General features: G+C 43.3%; 1 protein-coding gene across 1 annotated transcript; it reads left to right on the plus strand.

Moving 5' to 3' along the window:
* The first annotated feature begins 1,619 nt into the window (after positions 1–1,619).
* Positions 1,620–19,182, plus strand: LOC148046672 (vomeronasal type-2 receptor 116-like). The gene is made up of 8 exons (XM_087714877.1): positions 1,620–1,804; positions 7,774–8,059; positions 10,805–11,560; positions 16,599–16,826; positions 18,102–18,228; positions 18,324–18,556; positions 18,827–18,943; positions 19,036–19,182. Exons 1-8 carry the CDS (start codon positions 1,620–1,622, stop codon positions 19,180–19,182), a joined length of 2,079 nt encoding a protein of 692 aa, XP_087571003.1.
* Positions 19,183–19,369: the final 187 nt, after the last annotated feature.

Consider the following 19,369-nt stretch of genomic DNA (forward strand, 5'->3'; position numbering starts at 1 on the left):
TGGCAGTCTTAACGATGAGTAAGTGTCCCAATCCAGGGGGCCAAGGTTTGGAACTAGCCTGAGCCACTTTAGCAGAGGAGGAGGGAAGTGCTGATGTTTTTGGAGCCCAGTCTCTGCCACCATGGTCGCCATCCCCCATTACTCTCACACCAACTCAGCCACAATCCTACTCCCCTAGTGGCTGGAGCGGGATGCAAAGGGCAATGTCCGGAGAAGGCCGCAGTGACACAGGGCTCAGTTCAGGGGGTTTAGAGGGTCGTCCTCTTCCCCACCCTAGCAAGCACACCAGTCAGTCGAAACGGCCAGGTCTTTCCTAAAGCCGTAGGGGCAGATAGCAAATAGCAGGGTGAGCAAGATAGAACCAGGGGGGGGGGCGTCTGAGGCAGCAACAAGCACAGCCAAAGCTTAAGGTCTCAATAAGCTTCCAACGCTTTCTTCTTTAAGGAGAAGTTGATTAAAATTAAAACCCTCCAGGCTCACCAGTCACTAGGGCTCATCAGGGCTCACTAGTCCTTCAGCGCGAACAAGTTCAAGCAGGCTGGCTAGGGAAGAGGCATCCGAGATGTAAAAGTGCTGCGGATCAGCTGTTTGAAGTCGCCATCTTCCCTCCGCGTTTTCCTTCCAGTTTCAACTACTGCCGCTCTGCTGCTCAGGAGACGGCTGCCAAGATAAACAACGAAGCCTTATCTCATCAGGGGGCTCACTAGGTCGGACGGGCAGCGCCAGGAACATCCAGGCGTGCAGGATGGTAAAGAGAAAAAACGCTGACCGTCAGCGTCAGCGTCGCCGTCCTTGCGCAGCCGGGTGGTCGAAGGCTGCAAAGCGTTGCGGGGCTAAAACGAACCTCCGAAGTGTTAGCCCCCAGCTATCTGGAATTCCTCAGGCCCTGCAGATCTTGAGCTCTTCCAGGGTCCCTTTCCAAAAGTTTTTTTGCGGTCTGTTTGGAAGGCTTCCCAGCGCTCCTTCGCCAAGTTTGAACAGAGCGAAAGAGCCCGGAAGTGATGAAGCTATGTTATGTTTATATGTATTCAAATGTATGACACCCAGGAATCAAACCATTCACGCAATGAGATGTATTAAAATAAAAAATAAAACTTTTATAAAAGTTTTGGGATGGGATGGGATGGAATGGAATAGAATATTTAATCGAATAGAATAGAACAGAACAATATCAATGCCTAATATTACATTTGTATTTTCATTTACGGATACAATGGTTTTATTTTTGTCTTCTTGCTCATGTCTTCCTGTCCCAAGAGGCCGCAGCAGGCCCTTACATATTTTTAAGATGGTCACATATGCGACTGTCTCACTATCATTATAAAATTAGCCAGTTTGTCTCCTCCAGATCCTAAGGGATCCCATGGGAAAAGGAGGAACTGACTCCGAAGGATGCTATTTATCGTCCCCATGATATTCCATCCCATAGCTCACAGCCCTAAAGCTCTGTGAGTTGATTTGATAGTATGTTGCACCCTCTATTTCTGTCTGAAAAGCATCTCAAGAAGACAGGTTGATCTGATGTACTTCAAAGATCTTCTGGCAGACAGAGGCCTCTGTACACCGAAAGAAGACACTCATGGAAGATGTTAGTTTTCATGGAGTTGCTCTTAATAGTCATGCCTCAAGTGGTGTGCAAGCATCCGAGCCTTCAATGTGGCCACAAGGAGCCTCTTCCGATTCGTCACACATATCATCAGCTTGGAGACATCAACATCGCTGGCATTATTACTGCAATGTATACATTTTCTGATCCCATTGATTTCACAAAACATCCTTCTCAGGCACTTCAGGATACATCTGTGTGAGTACATCATTAATTTATTGTCAGATTTTGGACCGTGATGTTTGAAATGTTTTCCTCTCATGACAAAACCCCGAGAAAGAAGCATCTTAAATGAGACACCTAGGTTTATTTTATGTAAAGTGAAATTTCAGCGCCCACGTAAAGTTCAAAGTGAGACCAAATTTCCAATTCTAACAAACAACATCTAAATATCTATAACTACATGTATCAGATATCTGTAACTGTGGCTTCATTTATGATGATGATGACTAAGATCTGGAGAGGAGACCATATTTCCCTTGATAGCCTTTTCATTTGGTATTTCTGGTATCAAAATCCAGCCATTTCCTTCTGGATATAAGCCATTCTTAAAAGCTGCGGTTTGATACTGGGCCTTTCTCATTTATTAAGATATAGCTCTTCCAATTTCAAACCAGTGTTTGTTTTGTAGTATAAATATATCCAGTTCCTGGAGAGGGTGTGTGTTTGCACTTGTGCATGTGTGCTAGTATTTTGCCTTGCATTTTCCAGGATCTGGGCTGAAGAGTAAAGATCGATGCATCACTAGAAGGAACAAGAGCAGGGAAAAGTAGATCCTAATCCCCTTGACATGGTGGCTCAGTGGCTAAGACGCTGAGGTTCTCAATCAGAAAGCTCGGCAGTTTGGCCGTTCAAATCCCTAGTGCTGTGTAATGGAGTGAGCCTCTCATTACTTGCCCCAGCTTCTGCCAACATGGCAGTTCAAAAGCATGTAAAAATGCAAGTAGAAAAATTGGGACCACCTTGGTGGGAAGGTTACAGTGTTCTGTGCACCTTTGGTTTACTCATGCCAGCCATACAGTCAAAGAGAATGGTCAAACTATTCTTCAAGGCACCTGAGGGTAGGACAAGAAGCAATGGGTGGAAACTAATCAAGGAGACAAGCAACTTAGAACTGAGGAGAAATTTCCTGACAGTTAGAACAATTAATCAGTGGAACAGAAGTTGCCTCCAGAAGTTGTGAACGCCCCAACATTGGAAGTCTTTAAGAAGATGTTGGATAGCCATTTGTCTGGAACGGTATAGGGTTTCCTGCCTAGGCAGGGGGTTGGACTAGAAGACCTCCAAGGTCCCTTCCAACTCTGCTATTGTATTGTATTATATTGTATATGTCCACGGAATTGTTATCAGACAGTGCTGGCTCTTCGGATTAGAAGCAGAGATGAGCACTGTCCCCCAGAGTCGGGAACGACTAGCACATATGAGCAAGGGGAACCTTTACTTTTAATCCCATTATATAGGGCTTTAGTCAGATGCCATTTGGAATGGTATATCCAGTTTTGGACACCTCACTTAAAAAAAGATATTTTTAAAAGAAAAACCTTAAGAGGGAAGATGTTTCACAGGGTACTTATTTAAGGTTAGCTACCAATATATCCATTAGGAATTTTGTTTGTAGTAATTTATGAAAAATTTGGATAGTTTTAAGCAGTGGTGGGATTCAAATAATTTAACAACTGGTTCTCTGCCCTAATGATTTCTTCCAACAACCAGTTCACCAAGCTGCTCAGAAAGTTAACAACTGGTTCTCTCGAACTGGTGCAAACTGGCTGAATCCCACCACTGGTTTTGTACTTTTGGACTTTCAACATTCTTTTGATGTAGCTAGTAACAATGTAGAATTAGTTCACCTAGTTGCTTTTTTCTCTCTGGTTTTTGGAGGGTTGATAACATTTGGTATCTGCCTGCCTGCCTGCCTGCCTGCCTGCCTGCCTGCCTGCCTGCCTGCCTGCCTGCCTGCCTACCTACCTACCTACCTACCTACCTACCTACCTACCTATCATTATCTATCTATCTATCTATCTATCTATCTATCTATCTATCTATCTATCTATCATCTATCATCTATCATCTATCTCTCTATTCAAATAATTTAACAACTGCTTCTCTGCCCTAATGATTTCTTCCAACAACCAATTCACCAAACTGCTCAGAAAGTTAACAACCAGTTCTCCCGAAGCGGTGCAAACTGGCTGAATCCCACCACTGGTTTTAAGGGTTATTGTTTCATTATATATGTACTTCTGTTTTAATTCTTCACCACCAAGAGCCCGTAATAAATACAATAAATAAATACAGTTTCTGACTTAAAAAAAAAGATATTGACAAGATATCTTCGCTGAGGACACAAAACTATTTAACACTGCTGACAATACTTCTGTCCTACAAAGCAAATTTGACTATGTGTCTGAATTTGTCAAACAATTGGCAACTCCAAATCTCAACCAACAAATGTTCTTGTCTTACACGTTGGCAACAAAAATCAGAACGCCAAATACAAGCTGCCCCTCACTCACTCAAAGACCTAGGAGTGCTCGCCCCAGACGATCTAAGCCACTAAGCTCACTGTAACAGCATTGCCAAAGAGGTATTTAAGAGTTCTTTATCTAATTTTGCAAAGCTTCTTCTCTGGTAACATTATACTGCAAACTAAAGTATACAAATTTTTTGCCAGACCTATTCTCGAATATACTGTAGCTCATCTGCCTGAAATCTGCACTGTATATCGGACATTAATACACTCGAGCGAGTCCAGAGATATTGCACGAGAAGAGTCGTCCACTCCTCTGCTCACAATACAATCCCTTATGCCACCAGGTTTGAAATTTTGGGCTTGGAGAACCTGGAACTATGCTGATTAAGGTCTGACCTAAGTATAGTACTCAAAATTATCTGCTCAACATCCTACCTGTCAGTGACTCCTTCAGCTTCAACTGCAATAATATTCAGACAAACAATTGGTATAAACTAAAGGTAAACCACTCCAAAGTCAATTGCAGAAAATATGACTTCAGCAACAGAGTAGTTAATAGCAATAGCAATAGCAGTAGCAGTTAGACTTATATACCACTTCATAAGGCTATCAGCCCTCTCTAAGCAGTTTACAGAGTCAGCATATTGCCCCCAACAATCCGGGTCCTCATTTTACCCACCTCGGAAGGATGGAAGGCTGAGTCAACCCTGAGCCAGTGAGATTTGAACAGTCAAACTGCAGAACTGCAGTCAACTGAAGTAGCCTGCAGTGCTGCATTTAACCACTGCGCCACCTCGGCTCCTGGAATGCACTACCCGATTCTGTTGTTACATCCTCAAACCTCCAAAACGTTAACCTTATACTGTCTAGCGTGGACCTCATCCCATTCCTAAAAGGTCGGTAAGAGAGTGTGCATAAGCGCACCAGCGTACCTACCGTCCCTCTCCTATTGTCCCCATTTATTTGAACCCATTCATTTGTCTCCATGTTTATATCTCATACATGTTTGACAAACTAAATAAATAAATAAAATAAGATTGAGTCATTCTAGAGATGGATAGCAAAAATGATTCAGGGTCTGAGGGATAAAACCTATCAGGGAGTTTGGATGAATTGAATGTGTACTACAGACTGAAGGACAGAAGGGAAATGGGGGACATGATGGAACACTTTAAACAGATTAAGGGTGTGAATAAGGTTTAGAAGGCAGTGTTTTCAATACTAAGCAAAAATCAAAAGCATAGTGATACATAGCAATAGCAATAGCAATTAGACTTATATACCGCTTCATAGGGCTTTCAGCCCTCTCTAAGCAGTTTACAGAGTCAGCATATTGCCCCCACAGTCTGGGTCCTCATTTTACCCACCTCGGAAGGATGGAAGGCTGAGTCAATCTTGAGCCGGTGAGATTTGAACAGCCGAACTGCAGAACTGCAGTCAGCTGAAGTGGCCTGCAGTGCTGCATTTAACCACTGCGCCACCTCGGCTCAAACTGACTGGAGTGAAATTCAAAAGTCATTTTAGAAAGTATTGCTTCATAGAAAGTGTACTGGAAGCTTGAAAAGAACTTTTATTAATTCATGGAAGCTTGGAAGGAACTTCTATTAATTCATGGAAGCTTGGAAAGAACTTTTTTTTTTAAATAAGACATACAAATACAACTTTAAACATACAAGTCCTCCCCTCCCTCCCCCCCTCCCCGCAACCCGGTGACAGTCATTCACAGCCCAACATTTTTTTCTTCCTCATTGTTTAATCTCTAACCAGCATCTTCTTGTTACAAAATTCAGGGATCTATTACAATACCTAGGTTCACTTTTAGTTGGAAGGAACTTCTATTAATTCATGGAAGCTTGGAAGGAACTTCCAAGCAAAGGTAATTGATCAATCATCCTTAACCGAGTTTGAACATGCTTGGGCTAAATACACGTCCATCATCTGACAAAAACTGAAATAAGATAAAATTAACAAATAAATTGACAAGAAACTGAATCACCCCAAGGGTGATTCTAAGTATCATTAGCTCTTTTTCTGCCATTGGATTTCAATGTTTCTAGAGGTTGGACTGACACATTCCACGAAATGTGTTGCAGTGCAGGATTACAGGTGCCATGGTATGAAGCAGACTATTCTTTTTTTGTTTTTAATAAATTTTTATTTTAAACACATAAGCACATCAACAGAAACAAACACATGACTTTAAAACGACATAGGAACAATAAGTTCCATCGTTTATCATACAGCAGTTCCGAATCGGTTTCTTTGCAGTTAGTGTTTTCCCTACTATACATTTCTATCTTGCGTTCATAATATCCTTGTTCGTTATCCATTTTTATGTACAATTCTTTATTTATTTATACTTAGCTACTTATGACCAAATATTATTTACCTATATTGTGCTTTATATTTTTACTGTCATTTATTCTCTTACATAGTTATAGGTATACATTCACATAGTTATTCTTTTTCTTTGCCATTTTTATATTATTATTATTCCATTTAAAAGGTTATAAGGTATAGTTGGAATGCTTTGTTTACCATCCTTCGCACCTGCTATGACACCACCTTATTTTCTCTTTCTTTTCTTTCCCCCTTCCTTCTCTACTTCCTTCCTCCTCTCCATCCCTTTCTTCCTTCCCTTACCACTCCCCTACTCCTATCCTCTTTCTTCTCCTTCCTACCCTCTCTCCTTCTCTTTCTTTCTCTTCCTCCCTCCTCTCCTTCTTTTTCTCTCCCTTCCACCCAACTCTCCCTACCTCTTTCTTCTTCCCCTACCTCTCCTCCACACTTCTTCTTCCTCTCCTACTATCTCTCCTTCTCTTTCTCTCTCTTCTACCCTCCACTCCTTTCCATTCCTTCGTCCCTCCATTCTCTAATTCCTTCCTCCCCTCCTTTCCTTCCTTCTTCCCTTCCTTTCTTTTTCTATTGTTATAGGTGTCTCTTTCAAATCCCAGTTTATGTTTTCTTGGGGATGGTATTTCCACAAACTCATTTTTGTTTCATATCATTTCCTTTTTCTCTAGCATTCTACTGTCTATATGCCAGCTATCGTCCTGATTTGATTTCACCAATCATGACCCCCTTGTTTTACTCATAACTATTATTTTTGAGAGTTATTCTATTCTTTCATTGCTTTTTTATTTCTTTGCTCCATCCATCTATGCCAATTATCCCATATCATGCATTTTTAAAAATTCTTTACAGAATACTTTTTCAGAATTATCAGCATGTCCTGTTGCATAAGCTAGTGATCTCCCGTTACTTCTCCCAGCTTCTGCCAACCTAACAGTTCGAAAACGTAAAAATGCAAGTAGAAAAATAGGAACCACCTTTGGTGGGAAGGTAACAGTGTTCCATGCGCCTTCGGTGTTTAGTCATGCTGGCCACATGACCACAGAGACGTCTTCGGACAGCGCTGGCTCTTCGGCTTTGGAACGGAGATGAGCACCGCTCCCTAGAGTTGGGAACAACTAGCACAGATGTGCGAGGAGAACCTTTATCTTTATCTTAATGAATAAATTAACAAGAAAGGGAATAACTCAAGGGATGATTCAAAGTACCACTAGCTTTTTTTCTGCCGTCAGATTTCAATGCTTCTAGATGTCGCATTGACACATGCCCCGAAATGTGAAGGATTGCAGGTGCCATGGTGTGAAGCAGACATTTCTTAATGCATTTTTAAAATTCTTTACAGAATAAGTTTTCAGAACTACCAGCATGTCCTGGCCTTAGCTTTCACTCTAAAAGAGATCAATGAACACCATCAGATCCTACCCAATGTCACGCTGGGCTTCCATATTTTTAACAGCAATTCAAGTCCAAGCTCTACTTACTTTGCCTCAATGCTTCTGCCTTTCACTCGCGGCAAATTCCTCCCTAACTACAAGTGTGGGGTCCCAAAACATTTGGCTGCTGTGATTGGGGGACCTGATATCACTCTTCACATGGCATCTATATTGTGCATCTATAAAGTTCCTCAGGTAAGAGTAGCTGAAAATATTCATTATTAAATTGCCATACCTCTTCTTTCTCTTAAAATAAGGAGACAACTTTCAGAGTCCTAGATATTATTTTTTGCTTGATACAATTGCCGTAGTAACATGAATACTCATAACTTTGAACAGATGGTGGGGATTCTGGGCATAGAAAAAACATTTCCCAATGCCCGGTACTGAATTAAGAGTTGTCAGGGACCTTGGGAATCTTCTAGTCCAACCCCTGATCAAGCAGGTAACCATATACCATTTCATATCAATGGTTGTCCATTGTCTTGTTTTTTTTTTAAAAAAATCTTTATTGGTTATACATTTTTTTTATAAGACATACAAATACAAATACACCTTAAACATACAAACCCTCCCCTCCCCCCTCCCCGGTGACAGTCATTCAGAGCCCAACATTTTTTTCCTTCCTCATTGTTTAGTCTCTAACCGGCATCTTCTCATTACAAAATTCAGGGATCTATTACAATACCCACCTTCACTTTTAGTTCCCATTGTTAACAGCTGCTATTTAACTTTCCCAGTTTTAAGTCCCTGCTGTTCTCTTTGTCGGCCACATATACTATAGATTCCAGCTAAGATAATGTTCCATTTCTCCTTTGTCCCTCAGCCAACCCGTCATTCTGTCCATTTCTGCATATTCATAGATCTTTTTTTAATTATGGCATCTTCCGATGGTATGGTACTAAATTTCCAAAATTGCGCATAGGTTATTCTTGCGGGCACAATTATATGTAGGCTCAAATGCCATATAGATTTATTCATGTTTTCTGGTTTTATGTTTAGTAAGAAAGTCTCGGGTTTCCATTCCATACTTGCCCTGGTAACCTCTCTTAGCCAGTTTTGAATCTTTCTCCAGTATTTCGTGACCTCAATACAGGACCACCAGACATGGTTGAATGTGCCATCCCTTCTTCCACATTTCCAACATAGCCCAGGAAACATTTTGGCTAACCTTGTTGGGGGAAAGTGCCATCTATAAACTACCTTGTATATATTTTCTTTAAACGCTGTAGATATCGTGAATTTAATAGTCTTACTCCATAGATCCCACCATTTACCCATTTCAATCTCATAGCCAAAATTTCTCTCCCATGCTATTAGGAGGCTTTTATCCATCTCTTCTTTAACCCCTTGGCAGGTCAAAAATTGATAGATCTTCGAAAACATTTTCTTATCCCCGCCAAACAAAATCTTATCCAACTCCTTAAGTCTCTTAAATACGCTCTAAGATGAAGACCAGGTCATCTGCAAATGCCTGCAATTTATATTCTCCCTTTGAAATTTTCATTCCTTTTATGTCTTTTTCTTCTCTAATGTTTCTCTTTAGGACTTCTAATGTTAAGACGAATAACAGAGGCGATAGTGGACAACGTTGTCTCACCCCTTTCTTTATTTCAGTAGAGTCTGTCAGTTCTCCATTTATCATTATCTTTGCTGTTTGGTTTCCCTTGGATCTCCAGAGGATTTGTGGGTGTCTCTGGGTTCACAGGGCTTTCCCCTACCCCCCACTGGGACAGCTTGGGTCTGATTCACACCGTCCAGGTGACCCGGATTCAACAGCTAATCTGGAGTAACCAGAAAAGCTGCAGTATCGCCACGACACTCCCTCCTTGCAGTCTGTATCTTTATGGTCCCTCCTTCTTCCAGGTAGAAGTACCCTTAGGACACTGCAGTCTGGCTGCCTTCTTAGAAGCTACACTGTGAAGGGAGACAAAAACGTTCCACTTCCTGAGCATCACTGATCTCTTCACGCACCTCCCACAAGCTGTGGCAGGCTTTGCGGGAGAAAAAGCCTGTCATTTTTCCCACGGTGTGGTGCACGCTTGCTACCTATCTGCTTGCGAGGGGCAACCTTCTCTGCTTCTCTTGGCACGCTGGTGTGGGCACCGTACGATTGCTGGCCAGGGCTGAGCAGGGAGGCCACTGTCATGCAGCTTTGCGACTGCAGAGCCAAGATCGTGTGATTCCCCACTTGGCTGGCCACCGGCAAAGATCCGCACAGCCGACGGCCACTCAATGGCCCTCCCCGCAGCATTGCCCAACTGGTGCTGGGGATGGAGCAACCAGCCCAGCTTGGTCTTGGGCTTGCTTGTTGGAGCAGTGCTGCAGCCAAGGCTTTTGTGCCAACATTGGTGATTTGCAGCAAGCACAACTTCTGGGCCATTCAAGCCGCCACTGCACGGCCAGCCACCTGGCGCAAAATTTTGTAGTTTTTTTTCCCCTCAACATCATCCTCCCTACTCAAACAGCGGTGGGGTCTGCGGGAATCATTCCTGCCCTTGTACAGCAAATTCTGAAAACTGAACAAAGTTTTTAAACGGGGCGAGGAAGCACTGGGGAGCCAAGCCCTTCATACCTTCATCCAGCCCACCAGAATTCAGGATTGATTCCCATGGGCCCCGCTGCTGAGGAGGAGAAAAACAACAGGGCTGGTAGCTAGGTGAGAAGCAAAGGAAGTCTCCCCAGGCAGAGATCAGCTAGGCTGCATGTTCGAGGTAAGCAAAGGAACCAGGGAGCAGCAGCAACAGCTGTGCCTCAGCCATGATGCTAGGCAGACGAGGCATGAAAAAGAGTGAGGGAGAGGGGAGGGGCCAGGCAGTGGTACTATTTACCAGTTCTCCAAACTGTGAATAATCATAGACCCCTGTTCTATGGAATCTGTATGAACTTGCTGAATTTCACCCCTGCTTTTCATTTCCATATGTGTTTGTCTTCCTTTAGTTGACCTATGGCTCTGCTCCAGCCATGGAGAAAGAGACTCAAGCAGTTTTCCTCCAGCAAATGTTTCCAGAAGAATTCCACGAACTTAGGGGTCTCATGGAGCTATTGAGGTACTTAAGATGGATCTGGGTTGGGATTCTTGTAGTCAAGGATGAGAAAGCAGAGAAATTTGTCCAAGAAGTGGTCCCTACTTTTTCAGAGTATGGCATCTGCACTGAGTTCATAGCAGAGTTACCAAACGTAGATTTCTATAATGATTTTACGGATATGCTGGATGAAGGACAACGTGTATATCATGAGCTCATGAAGAGTGAGGCCAATGTGATAATAATATATGGTAAAATTCAGACCATGACAGTTCTGAGAACATTCCTCCAGCTGTCAGAAGTGGAGGACATACCAAAGAAGCCAAAGATCTGGCTTATAAATGCTCAGGCTGATTACACTGCAATACCAATTCATAAATCATGGGACATCCATTTCCTACATGGAGCTTTATCCTTCGCAGTTCACACAAAAGACGTCCAAGATTTCCAGGAATTTCTTCAAAAACTAAGTCCAAACAATGACCGTCACGATCATTTTCGGAAAGATTTCTGGGAACAGTCATTTGACTGTTTCTTCTCTAGTTCAAACACAGAGACACCTGAGGTTACTTGTACCGGACAGGAGAAGCTTGAGACCCTTCCTACATCTGTGTTTGAAACACGCATCAGTGGCCAAAGTTACAACATTTACAACGCAGCCTATGCTGTGGTACACGCTTTGCAATCTCTGCATTTATCCAAATCCAGGGACGCAACAACAGTGAAAAAAGGAAGGAATCAGTTTCACCATCAAGGGTGGTGGCAGGTATGTCCTGTAAGCAAATTAATGCCATCTGTATTATTGCGGTTGAAGCTGAAGTAGTCATTGACACACAGCGCGCGCATGCGTCGTAGCTGCCAGCGATGGTTTCGCAAGTCGCCGCAATGCTCCAGCTGCTCGGCGGAGCGTTGTGCAGGTGCTGTATGCGCCATGCATGTGTGCGGAAGCGCCGAAGGCTTTAAAGGACAGGTAAGGACCTCGGGCGGGTGGCTGGGTCTTCCGGAGCACTGTAACGGAACGGTATCTGGTGCTCCGGGCAGACTCTGGTACACCCGTACCGGGGTGTACTGCCTGCAACCCAACACTGGTTCAGACATTCTATAGCCTGAGCAGCTTCTCTGGAGGTTCCCCCCCCCCCTTTTTTGGTACTTTTATTCCAGGGCGTGACCTTTTAAAAGGGGAAGGCTTGTTTTACCCACTGCTTTACTGGTTCCTGGCATTGTCTTTCTGGGGTGTATTTCCAACATGGCTGAATCCCCTCCCAGCCACACCTTGTGTCCTCCATCTTCAATTAAGGTTGGGAGGGGGTTATCTTGAGCCACTTTCTTCCCTTGATCTGTAATCTTCTGAAAAAATGGAGAGGTTCTGGCTAGTCTTTGGCTTCTTTTTGTTTCTTCCAAAAGTAGCTTTGGGAGGTCTCCCCCCAACCCCCACTGATGGAAAAGGAATGAGATAATCTTTTTGGACCGCCACTGCCTGCTGGATCGAGTGAAGCAATGCTGCCTAGAAAAAAAAACATTTTTCAAGTTGTGTCTCTTCCCTCCAACACAATCTTTCAAGAGACCAGCTGGTATCTTTAAGTGGTGCAAATGGATCTAAGGATTGCTTCTCCTGAGTGGAAATGTCAATTCACTGAGCACAGGAGTCTCTTGTCTATGGGGATTCTCCAGTCATCCATTCATGGTTGTCCCAAATGTGCTTTTTTTCAAGAGGCAACTGGACCTTTTTGGTTTCCAGAAACTCCACTTGCCTCTTGAAAAAGCACCTTTGGGATTGGAGTCTCTTGCTTTGCTTCGGAATGCTCAAGGCACACGATTGCAGTTATTGCTGATGAAAAGGAAAGCATTCAGACAGCATGATTTAAGGCCTCTATGGTGGCTGCCACTGTCATTGATATTCAGTGTGTATTGCCCCATTTCTAATCTAATGATTGGTATTTAGGGCAGCTTTTTGCAAGCAAAGAAGCTATTTGGATTTTTGTACAGGTAATCCTTGATTTACAACAGTTCATTTAGTGACCATTCACAGTTACAATGGCACTAAAAAGTGACTTTTTCACAGTAACAACCAGAGGTGGGTTGCTGCCGGTTCGACCCGGATCACCCAAATCTGTGACCAGGGGGGCCTTTTACTAGGTTCACCTGGTACGTCAGTTGCGCCCCTTCTTGGATCGGGATGCTCTGTGCACAGTCACTCATGCCCTTGTACTTTCTCGCCTGGACTACTGTAATGCTCTCTACATGGGGCTGCCCTTGAAGAGCACCCGGAGGCTTCAGCTGGTCCAGAATGCGGCTGCGCGGATTATCATGGGGGCACCTAGGTGCTCCCATGTTACACTCCTTTTAAGCGGCCTGCACTGGTTGCCGGTTGTCTTCCGGGTGCAATTCAAGGTGCTAATTATGACCTTTAAAGCGCTCCATGGCTTAGGCCCAGGATACCTGCGAGACCATCTACTGCCACCGGTAGCCTCCCACAGTCCAGTGCGATCCCACAGAGTTGGTCTCCTCAGGGTGCCGTCAGACAGACAGTGTCATCTAGTGACCCCCAGGGGGAGAGCTGGGAGCGTTTCCCCTCTGGAATGAGCTGCCCCCGGAGCTTCGTATAATCCCCGACCTCCGGTCCTTCTGACGCGCCCTAAAAAGTTGGCTTTTCCAGCAAGCCAGCCTGGCCTGAACAAAACAAAATAAATTATTGATCATTGTTAATTTTAATTCAATTTTTTTTAAAAAAATTATTGTTAATTCTAATTGGGTTTGTTTCCTGCCCAGGCAGGGGGTTGGACTTGAAGACCTCCAAGGTTCCTTCCAACTCTGCTATTGTATTGTATTGTAAAATTCCTTTAATAAATGTCTCACTTAGCAACATAAATTTTGGGCTCAATTGTGGTCATAAATTGAGGAGAGGAGACACCAGGTGTGACAAGGAATGGCTGAGAGTGGAGAGGTGAGGCAGGGCCAGGCGCAGAGAGGCACCTCTTGATGTGAGTGAGTTGGCTATGCCCACCCAGTAACATGCCCACCCAGTAACATGCCCACCCAGCCACCCTTACCCAGTTGGTCTTTAGGGCCAGTTGTAAAATTATTTGAATCCCACCACTGTCCTAAAGTTGTTTTTTATTTTATTTATTTATTTATTTGTAAAATTTATATGCCGCCCTATCCCGAAGGACTCCGGGCGGCTTACAAAAAAGAGAAAAAATGGTTTAAAATCGCAACACCACATACATTCATTCTAATCGGGGCTGGACCTCAACAGTGAGGTCAACAGCCCCAGGCCTGCCGGAACAGCCAGGTTTTTACAGCTTTCCTGAAAGTCATGAGAGTGGGTGTGGTCCGGATCTCTGGGGGTAACTGATTCCAAAGAGTTGGAGCAGCCACAGAGAAGGCTCTCCTCCGGGGGCCCGCCAGCCGACACTGTCCGGCTGACGGCATCTGAAGGAGGCCCAATCTGTGGGATCTTACTGGCCGCTGGGAGGTATGTGGCAGTAGGCGGTCTCGAAGGTACGCTGGCCCTAAGCCATGTAGGGCTTTAAAGGTAATAACCAACACCTTGAATTGCGTCCAGAGACCAATTGGTAGCCAGTGCAGCTCGCGGAGGACAGGTGTAACGTGGGTGTACTTCGGTGCACCCAATATTGCTCGCGCGGCCGCATTCTGGACTAACTGCAGTCTCCGAACGCTTTTCAAGGGTAGCCCCATGTAGAGTGTGTTGCAATAATCCAGACTTGAGGTGACAAGGGTGTGAGTAACTGTTTGAAGTGCCTCCCGATCCAAGAGGCAACTGGACTTTTTGCTTTGCTTTGAAGACCTCCAAGTGTTCTCAATGACTGTCAGAAAGAGCGCAAATGACCAAATAACTGCAAGGAATGGAAATCCTTCCATTCCCCACCATTCACTTAGAACTGAAGGCATTCTTGGATGAGAAGTGAAATCCCTTCAAGGAAAACAAGGCAGTCCAGTTGAATCTTCTAAAAGCACCTTTGAGAGAACCATATCTGTAGTTGCATGGTCTGCTCATAAACTCAAACAAACAATATTCTCTAGGAGGATTGACCTTATGTCTAAAGCAGAGAGGTAGTAATGGATTAACCAACTGAAATATTGATAAACGTATTTTAAAATTGCAAATTGAATTCTATAAAATTACAGTTCCATTTCTTAGAATGTGCTTCTATCCATGAAATTGACAGCATTGGACAAAAGTTTCTTGGTGGCACACAGTGATTCTTCCAAACTGCTTTCTTTATTGTTTTGAATCTATAGGCAAAATCTTGTAGGACTGCCCACATTACTATTAATAGCAATAGCAATAGCAGTTAATAGCAATAGCAATAGCAATAGCAGTAGACTTATATACCGCTTCATAGGCCTTTCAGGCCTCTCTAAGCGGTTTACAGAGAGTCAGCATATTGCCCCCAACAATCTGGGTCCTCATTTTACCCACCTCGGAAGGATGGAAGGCTGAGTCAACCCTGAGCCGGTGAGATTTGAACCGCTGACCTGCTGATCTAGCAGTAGCCTGCAGTGCTGCATTTAACCACTGCGCCACCTTGGCTAGAACCGCTGAACTGCAGATAACAGTCAGCTGAAGTGTCCTGCAGTACTGCACCCTAACCACTGCGCCACCTCGGCTCAGTTCAGATACTATTGGTATCAGGTTGCCTCTTGAAAAAGCACCTTTGCAATATATTCTGTGAACCATAAGGAATGGGCTACATTCCCTTATATATAATATATTCAAATGTGTAAGACAATAATAGGATAAGTGTAACTGGAAAGTTTGTTTGCTTGTGTGTGTGTGTGTGTGTGTGTGTGTGTGTGTGTGTGTGTGTGTGTGAGAGAGAGAGAGAGAGAGAGAGAGAGAGACAGAGACAGAGACAGAGAGAGAGACAGAGAGAGAGAGACAGAGAGAGAGAGACAGAGAGAGACAGAGAGAGAGAGACAGAGAGAGACAGTCAGAGACAGAGAGAGAGTGTATACACAGATAAACATAAACCTTTTCAATTACATTTTGTTTTATCTTGTTATTATCTTGTTTCTAGTCTGTTGGATTGTAACTGCAATAATCCAAATCAAACCTTAGCATGGTTACAGCAAGTACAATGCTGTTTATAAGTAAGAATACCATTTAACTTTTATAGCAACAAACACTTAGACTTACATACCACTTTAAAGTACTTTACAGTCCTCTCTAAGCAGTTTACAGAGTCAGCATTTTGCCCCCAACAATTTGAGTCCTCATTTTACCCACCTTGGAAGGATGGAAGGCTGAGTCAACCTTGAACCTGATGAGATTTGAACTATCAAATTGCAGGCAGCCGGCAGGTAGCACAAGTAGCCTGCAATACTGCACTCTAACCACTGTGCCACCATGGCTTATAGCTATATACATCCTAGTATTTCTTATGTATTTATCAGAAGTCATCCACCTTATGAGGCTTTAGCATTTAAACTAACTGCTAATTAATTTTTTGCTGGTTTTTTAATTTTGCTATTCTATTTTTTTCCAGCATTCTGACCTTTGCCTCTGTTGGAATGATTGTTATGTTATTTGTTTGACACAGGCCTAAAGCTAAAATATTTAAAAATGTTTTAATATTTTCTTTGTTTAAAGAAACATCCATATGTGTGCTTTGAATGCATAAAATATTTCTCTCTTCTTTATCATTTTCTCTCTTTGTCCCTCTCTGGCTGTCTCTGTTTTTCAGTTTCATTCTTTTCTGAGAAGTGTCAGATTCAACAACAGTGTTGGTGAGAAGGTGTCCTTTGATGAAAATGGACAATTCATTGGTGGATATGATATTATCAACTGGGTCACATTCCCAAACAAATCCTTCACTAGGATCAAAGTTGGGATGATCGATCCCACAGCTCCAGCAGACAAGTTCTTCAATATTTCTGTAGATTCCCTCATGTGGCCCGCAGGATTTAATCAGGTTAGCTGTTTGGATCCAGATTGGTCTCCCTTCCATGAGTGTCTTTATTGATGAACGTCTTACAGCACCATCTGTGAATGATCCTAAGTGTAAATGTTCTAGGGAAGGAAAAAAATTATCCGTACGAATGATTACGTTTGTAAGAGGCGATATGAAATATTGAACCTTCTACCTTGGCCCTCTGTTAATTATGTGCAATAGTTTCATGGCTTTAAGATAAAAGCTACAATCCAGTGTAGTAAATTTCAGCTGTCTGGTGACTTCAAAATCCGGAAGTTGAGCAAACTATCCACGACTGGGTTTTATTTTGGAGGAGTGTCTTATTTTTTTTCCATATACAGTAGGCCGACGTCTTCTGCTTGCTAGTGGGCAGGAGGCCACATGATACACCTGTGCTACCATGGTGAGGTGGGGGCGTGAAGCTGCCACACGCTCTTTACCAGCTTATGTCAGGGGTCACTGAGTCAGGCCACCTGTGCCCTGACACATGATTTGCCTCATGGCAGCGGCTCTGACAGTCCCAACTGGAAGAACCCCACGTGACTGCCAGCCCCGGTTTTCTGCTTCCTCATGGTCACAATGGATCACGAGGCCAAGTGACACATCTGTACCACAGCCAAAAGGTGAGATGGGTGGGTGGAGCTGCCCCATGCACCCTTCACTAGCTTACCTCAGGGCTCCGACAACCAAGCTCTCCATGCCTTGACATCTGCATTCCCTTGTGGTTGTGGAACCAGCACACTACTTAGCCTCCTGCTCTGTTCCAGCCATGAGGAAGAAGAAGGAGTGGACCATGTGGGCTCCTGTTGCACATGGCTGCCAGTGCTGGCACCAAGAGGAGGGTGTCAGGGCATGGATGGCCTGGCTGAAGGGGCCCTGTGGTAAGCTGCTATGTGTTGTGTGGGCCAGACAACCAGCTGCACAGTCTCTTAAGTAGGGCTTATAATGGGGGTAGGGATATATTAGGTGCATCAATAAAAAACCTTATTTTCGGGATAGCTCCTATTTTTGGGGAAACAGGATATTGTTATATAGCCAGCACAAAAAATATCTTTGGTGACTGAGGTTAATGGATAAAGAAAGCTATTGATACCAATAATTGTAGATATTTAATGAATTAATATTTCAAGCCAATTAAATCTCAAAATGATGTGATCACATGACTTCTTATCAATCCATATTTTTATGCAGTTGATTCCACAGTAAAACAATATCTCTCCAAGCATTTTCTTTTTGCTCTGTATCTTAAAATATCATTCATTCATTCACTGATAGGCATTGCCTTTATCTCTGTGCAATGATCCCTGTGAGACAGGATACAGCAAGGAGAAGATAGAAGGGAAGAAGTTTTGCTGCTATGGTTGCCGTGTATGTCCAGAGGGAAAAATATCAAAGGAGAAGGGTAGGAAATTTCCAAATATAATGGGATTAAACCATGAGGGTAGAACACTGTCAATAATTCACTGTATAATTTCCAACCCATGTGTCCTTTTTCAGATGTGGATGACTGCTCTCCATGTCCAGAAGATCAATATCCAAATCCAGAGAAAAATATGTGCATTCCAAGGCGGATCACATTTTTGTCCTATGAAGAACCTTTGGGGATCACCCTGACTGCTCTTTCCCTTTCCTTTTCCTTGATGACAACTTTGGTCATCACAATTTTCATGAAACACAAAGAGACTCCCATCGTCAAAGCCAACAACCGGAATCTCACCTGCATTCTCCTGGTTTCCCTCCTCCTCTCTTTCCTTTGTGTCTTTCTATTTGTTGGGAGACCTAATACAATTGTGTGTCTCCTTTGACAGCCAGCATTTGGGTTCATCTTTTCTGTGGCAGTTTCTTGTATCTTGGCCAAAACCTTTGTTGTGGTTCTAGCATTCATGGCCACCAAACCTGGTTCCAGATTGAGGAAATGGGTGGGGGGAAGAATGGTCAGTTTCATTCTTCTATCCTGCTCCCTTGTTCAAATGTGTGTTTGTGCTGTGTGGCTGATAAAGTCCCCACCATACCCAGATTTTGATGCACACACAACACCTGAAGAGCTCATCCTAGAGTGCAATGAAGACTCGGTCATGTTCTACTGTGTTTTAGGCTTTATGGGTTTTCTTGCTCTGGTTAGTTTCTCTGCTGCTTTTCTAGCTAGGACATTACCTGACAGTTTCAATGAAGCCAAATTCATCACCTTCAGCATGTTGGTCTTCTGCAGTGTTTGGCTGTGTTTTATCCCAACCTATCTAAGCACAAGGGGAAAATATACATTGGCTGTGGAGATCTTCTCCATGATCTCTTCCAGTGCTGGCTTATTGGTGTGCATCTTCCTTCCCAAGTGTTTTATCATTGTGATGAGACCTGAATTGAACGATAAACATCAGCTCATGAAGAGAATTTTTTAACAAATCTTTCCATTTGCTTCTTATCTGTTATATGTAGATGTTAGAGATCTTCCCCACATTACTACATTAATCAAGAGTTTGCAAATAGATGATCTGAGAAACCATCTCACCCTAATGAAATGACCATGGGTCTACCCAGATTATCCA

This window comes from Thamnophis sirtalis, unplaced genomic scaffold, assembly GCF_051295495.1.
Source record: "Thamnophis sirtalis isolate CommonGarterSnake01/CBP01778 unplaced genomic scaffold, rThaSir2_p1.2 scaffold_4, whole genome shotgun sequence".
In the NCBI taxonomy this organism is placed as follows: domain Eukaryota; kingdom Metazoa; phylum Chordata; class Lepidosauria; order Squamata; family Natricidae; genus Thamnophis; species Thamnophis sirtalis.